We start from the raw sequence: 6,000 nt of genomic DNA on the forward strand, positions 1-6,000 counted from the left end.
AACACGGAGCGACAGCTTCGCCAAATTTCCCCGCGCGTCACCCTTCGCTCCCCAGAGCAGGCACTCCACGAACGCGCCCGCCCCTTCCCCGACAGCTTGGCAAAGCTCCTTCTCTTCAGCTTTCGCATCTGAATGCGCCCGTGCAACGCGCGCCGAGTTAAGGGACGCCTGACGTCGTACCTCGGATGTAGGTGCACTTGTTCTCGTCCAGCAAACTGGAGCTTGATCCGCCCATCGTGCCGGCGATCGGGGCGACAGCGAAGGGCCGGTGAAGGGAGGAACTGATGCGCGGATGGGTGGAGGTATCGCGAGGAGCTGGACAAGGATGGTTTCCAACTCGACCTTTCCTCTCCTTGCGCCGCTCTCGCAAGCAGCTCCTCAGCCGCAGGCGCTCCTCTCTCTCAATCTTCCCCACTGCAGCCCAAGTGCAAAACTTCCTCCAGCCCCAGGGCACCGCCCGTTCAGGCTCCTCCTTCCCCGCTCTTCCTAGCAAAGGGTCAGGCCGCCGAAAGCGTCCCCCTCCAAGAGACGAATCCTCGCTCGGAGCAAACGAAGCGCACAAGCGAGCTTTCTTCTGGATTCCTAATTCCAACTCTCTCGTCTTTGACTTCTTCTGCAAATTGCTGAATTAAATTCAGAGCCCTCCTGAGAGATGCCCGGCGGGGTACGGGGGGGTGGGGGGGAGAGGTCTTTTATTTCTTCATGGCCAGCCAGCGAAAAATAAGTAGAAGCTGCCTGTCTTGACTGCACGTTAAAGGAAGGAAGGCTGGTGTGGTGATGGAGCATGTGTCGGCTGACCGCCGGAGCTCCGTTCAGGAAGATCAACTCCGTGGTTCAAATCTCATCTCTAACTTGCATCAGAAAAACTCTTCTGCCGGTGCTTGCCTACCTAAAGCAACTGTCCCTGAGAGATGACAGTAGATTTAATCATTGGTCATATGGCCTCCTAAGATAGCTTGGCCCATATCCTACTAAGCATGGAGATGTTTGCACAACATTGGACAATATGGTAATTAGTTTATGGAGTCCACCCCAAAAGTGGGGTTGATTGAGTCAACCAGGGTAAGGTAACCGGTGGGGGTTGTATGCTGTGGTTTCTGTGTTTTAATCCTTGTGTACCACTCAGAGTCACCAATGTGAGATGGATAAGCATGTCATATGAACACAGCCAGTGTTTCTTTGCTGATGTGGAAGAGGAGAAGGAAGAGGCAGTAAATTCAGTAACAGTTTGTGAAGCAGATTAGTTGCTGAAACTTGCACTAGAAATGAGAAAATAAAGCTCACATGGCAGGGACTGTTTCTGCTTTTAAGATACCCATTTCTGTTAACATGGTTCCAGTATCATTTGGTGGCCACTCCAAATGATGTGCTCATCTCTCAGCTTTGGGGACACTATGTGTCAGTTAACTGTTAACAACAATCGTACCTATGAAAGAGTGGTTATAAAAACGACTGAAATAGTTGATTTCATTCTAAATCAACTTTTGAATACTTGAAATCAACCTGAGAAGTAATTCTTAAGATCATTTTTTAAAAGGGTTTACCCATAAGTGACTAATTATAAGACCACTTTGTCCAGCTTTTAAACTTACAGCTGCTCTTTGGATTCTAACATTTCAGCCCAGTATTTTGGTTACAGCAGCATCACTGCTAATACCTTCCAGTAATGTTTTTCCACTAGGAATGCTGTCATGCAACATTGCCTGGCACACTTATACAAGCCATATGTCAGAGAACCTGTTTTGTAGCAGGTGATCCTAGCATCACTCTGTAGGATCACTAGCCAAACAGAGACTAAACTAAGTAGCTGATGACTATGATTCTGCTTGAAACAATGGAAAGTCACTAGCAGGTGGAATAGGCAATATCCGGTTCACTAGAGTGTTGTGGCTGAAATGAGGTAAGACTTTACTTTCAGAACACTTCCACCTGACCATGCAAACATGACAGGCCAGGTTGAATCCCCCACTTTACATAATCCTGTCAGATCCAAAGGAATTATTCTTGCCCCTAAACAAATCCCTCCCCTATGTGGTAGCAATGGAGGCAAATATGAAGAACCAAGCTCAGAGAACCCCAAGGACTCCACAAATCCCTCCCCCCTAATCCTTTCCTTGCTGAAAAGAAGGAAGTATTACTCACCCTTAACAAAGGCAGAATGCAATTGACTAGAGGCAGTGAAGATCCAGCCCCCAGCCATTGACTAAGACAAATCCAGTAAGGAAATTGCAACAAAGTGGATGAGAGCCACCTAATCCCATCAATGTTTATCTGCTTGCTAACAAGAGACAATGGCTATTTCTACCCCACTGCCACCTCTAAAAAGCATAATATGTCTTAACAATAAAACAGCTCTCTTACACAATCAACTTTACTCAGTTTTCCTTCTATGGTTCCAAGATCTGGCAGTAAATCAGAACCCTAGAATTCCTGTGCCACAATTCTTATGAAAGATCTTCCTTTCTATTGTTCTCTGTTCCTCTTCCTTTGCAGGTAGTCTTTGGTTAACAACCACTCCTTCAGCGACCATTCAAAGTTATGACAGCACTGAACAAGTGGTACTTATGATCGGTCCTCGAAGTTTCGGCCATCCCAGCACCCCCATGGTCACATGATTGCAATCTGGGTGCTTGGCAACTGGTTCACATTTACGACAGTTGCAGTGTCCCCATAGTCACGTGATTGCCATTTGCAACCTTCCCTGCCGGCTTCCCACAAGCCAAGTCAATGGAGAAGCTGGCAGGGAAGGTTGCAAGTTGCTCTGGTAAGTCTCCCCACCCAGCAGCAGCCACCCTCAGCCCTGCTGCACTTGTGCTGCACCTCACTGGCCCTTTACGCACCCTTGTGCACTCTCCTCTACCTGGCAGCAGTCACCCCCAGCTCTTCCGTGCTTGCCCCATGCCTGGCTGACCACCCATGAACCCTAACGCACCCTCCCCACCTGGCAGCAGCCACCCTCAGCCCTGCTGCACTTGTGCTGCACCTCACTGCCCTCTACACACCCTTGTGCACCCTTCCCCACCTGGAAGCAGCCACCCCCAGCCCCGCTGTGCTCGTGCCATGCCTCACCGGCCACTCGCACACACTCACACACCCTCCCCCACTTGGCAGCAGCTACCTCCAGCCCTACTGCACTTGTGCCATGCTCACACTGCACTGTGCCACACCAGCCACCCACATACCATCATGTACCCTCTCCCACCCAACAACAGCCACCCACAACTGCACCACACCTGTGCCATGCCTCGCCAACCACCCACAAACCCTCACACACCCTCCTCCACCCAGCAGCAGCCACTAGTCTGCTTGTGAGCCACCTGGGACTTGTAACTTCCTGCCAGCTTCCCCACTGACTTTTGTTTGTTGGAAGCCAGCAGGAAGTTGTGAGGTGGTCCTTGCTTAATGACCCACAATCCTCACTTAATGATGGCAGTGGAGACTGCTGGGATTTCTGTCGCTAAGTGATGCAGTCACATGATATTGTGCTTTACAACCGCATCACTTAGTCCCAATTATCATCATTAACCGAGGACTACCTATTAAAGTTGGAACTCAATGATCTTTGTTTCAATAAAGTGTGATCTTCCTCCTCAGAGGTGCGCTCCATCTTTCGCATCCAGGACAGGTCAAATAAGTATGACCTGTCTCTCTTTCTCTCTTTGAATTTTTGTAAGAATAAAATGACTCCTGAGTTTCTTGGGCAAACAACTAAAGAAATAACCATGGACATGTTTTATGAAAGAAAGGATACACATATTAAGGAACAGAGGAAATTATCATAGGTTTTGGAGGAAATGGGTCACATACAGTACAGCCACAAATTGTATGTAGCCATACAGTACATTGTTGGTTAGTTGATTATCTTCTTGAGGGCTATAAGATGCATGAATCAATATAACTGGAAAAAAACTCCAACAGATTCAATCTGAGGCTGCATCAAGAGAAGTATAGTGCCAGTTCAAGACAATCCATCATTCTTTCTATCCTGCAATGGTCAGACTATGTCTAGAACATTGCAAACCTTTCTGGGCATTGAATTTTAGGAAGGACATTGAGAACTTGGAGTGTAAGAGGATTTTCTTACACTGGAAATCTTTAAGCAGACTGGATGAGCTTCTGTTGGGGATACTCTAGTAGTAGATCCCTGCTGTGGGCAGAAGGTTGGACTTGACGATATCTAAACTTCCTTCCAACTTTTACATTCTGTGACATAAATGTTCTAAATAAATGAATAAGACTTTCCAAAGAATACTGTTGTGGATTCATGTATTTATTTTGAGGCCGTTATTTAGCAAAAGTCGGTTTGTTAGTGGGTGACAAAGTGAGTTAATATTGAGTGAAAATGCAAGCTCAGTTCCACCTACAGTAGGATGATGTTATGGAGTAGATCAATGGTTGGTAACTTCTGAGTTTCATGGAACTCTCAGCTCTGTTTCTGTAGCCCTCAGAATCCCCTCAGAAATTTGGCAGTACAATTTTTATGGTTTTATGAATGTATTCATGGACTATAGTTTGCATATAGACTTCTGCCACTTCCGAAGTGTGGGTTTCTTTTAACAAGGTTTTGAAACAATAGATTCTGTCTGGTCAGAGAGGTACCGCTTTAGAATTCTTGCTAATCTTTTCTACATTCTTATTTATTTGACTGCTAATTCATATCATCAACAAATAAAAATGAACATTTAAATCAGAACAATATCAGAAATAACCATAAAGAGCAAAGATAAAACTCCACATACAATCACAAATAATTTTTATTGTCAATTCTTGATGCCTTACCAAAATAGATTTGAAGGGACTTTATGCAACAAAGAGCTGACTCATTGACCTCAATCTCAAGTCCTCTTTCCCTCCTTTTTTATCATTTTAGGACCTCCTGTCATATCTGATACATGAATTTTGTATAGTATGGAAGGGCTACTTTTCTTTTTTGGTCAAGTGGATATAGCCAATTCTTCAAAGCTTCTTAATGATCATATAACTTTTTTATACCTGTGTACAAAAAAAGAGAGAATGATTTGCCTCATACTGAACTGAGTACCCTAAACTGTTCTTAGGATTAGGAGTAAAATAAAAATAGATGTTTTAAGGAAAACTAATAATTTACTGCCTGAGTATCTCTAAGACCGCCTGCTCCAGAGTGAATCTGCCCATCACATAAGATCTAGAAGAAACCCTGCTGGGGTTCCCATCTATGAAGGAATCCCATCTACAGGGACCCCAGAGCAGGGCCTTCTCAGTGAGGGCACTCTTTCTATGGAATAGCTGGTCCCTGTATATAAGAACAGCTTCTTCCTTACTGAGTTTTGGAAAAGAGATGAAAACGTGGCTCTGGAATTAAACTTTTGAGGGCTGTTAGGTTTTCTTTCATGATCTACCTCTGTTGGTTAGGGCTATTGTAATATATATTAATTTTTAATTTTTTAATGATTTTACTGTATTTCTGTTGTATGCCACTCAGAGCTATTTTGGGGTAGAATAGCAAAGGAATGCCAATAATAGACAGTAGTGTTTTACCAAGCAATAAAAAAGATGTTGTCATGACTTAAACTCTGTTTAAATCTTATAGAAGAGAGAATCATAACTGCATTTCTTTAATCATTACAAAGGGTTAATCTTTTGTAATAGCTGTGCTGAAGTATCTAAGCTCATTTGGACTATTCTGAGGTCTAGCACCTTCTTGAAACCATCTCAGTAACTTTTTAGCAAGGCTTATTAACATGGCAGACAGTTTAATTGAAATTAACTTCACATCTTGCTACTGCACAAAATGTATTTAACTCAAGTGGCAATTGGGTTATACCTCTCTTGGGACTCTGAAGAAAAATGAATATATAATTTGCAAGCAAATGTAGTCAGTGGTATTCTATATCTAATATTCTTGTTTTTCCTTAAGTTCTGTTCTATAATAAGTTTAAACAAAATAGGAGAGAATGTGCATTCCTGCTTGGTGCCTCTATTTAAAAATTATTCATATCTTCTCCATTAATACTAATTACT

At 43.9% G+C, this 6,000-nt stretch overlaps 1 protein-coding gene across 1 annotated transcript in view; it reads right to left on the bottom strand.

Moving 5' to 3' along the window:
* NIBAN1 (niban apoptosis regulator 1) overlaps positions 1–631 on the bottom strand; it is a 59,183-nt gene extending 58,552 nt beyond the window's left edge. The window contains exon 1 of the mRNA XM_007434509.3: positions 181–631. Coding sequence (XP_007434571.1) covers positions 181–235 — 55 coding nt within the window. The 5' untranslated portion in view covers positions 236–631. The remainder of the gene's footprint in view (positions 1–180) is intronic.
* Positions 632–6,000: the final 5,369 nt, after the last annotated feature.

This window comes from Python bivittatus, unplaced genomic scaffold (genome assembly GCF_059951505.1).
Source record: "Python bivittatus isolate LINGU-HERP-01145 unplaced genomic scaffold, Pbiv_v1 ctg000700_np1212, whole genome shotgun sequence".
NCBI classification, from domain to species: domain Eukaryota; kingdom Metazoa; phylum Chordata; class Lepidosauria; order Squamata; family Pythonidae; genus Python; species Python bivittatus.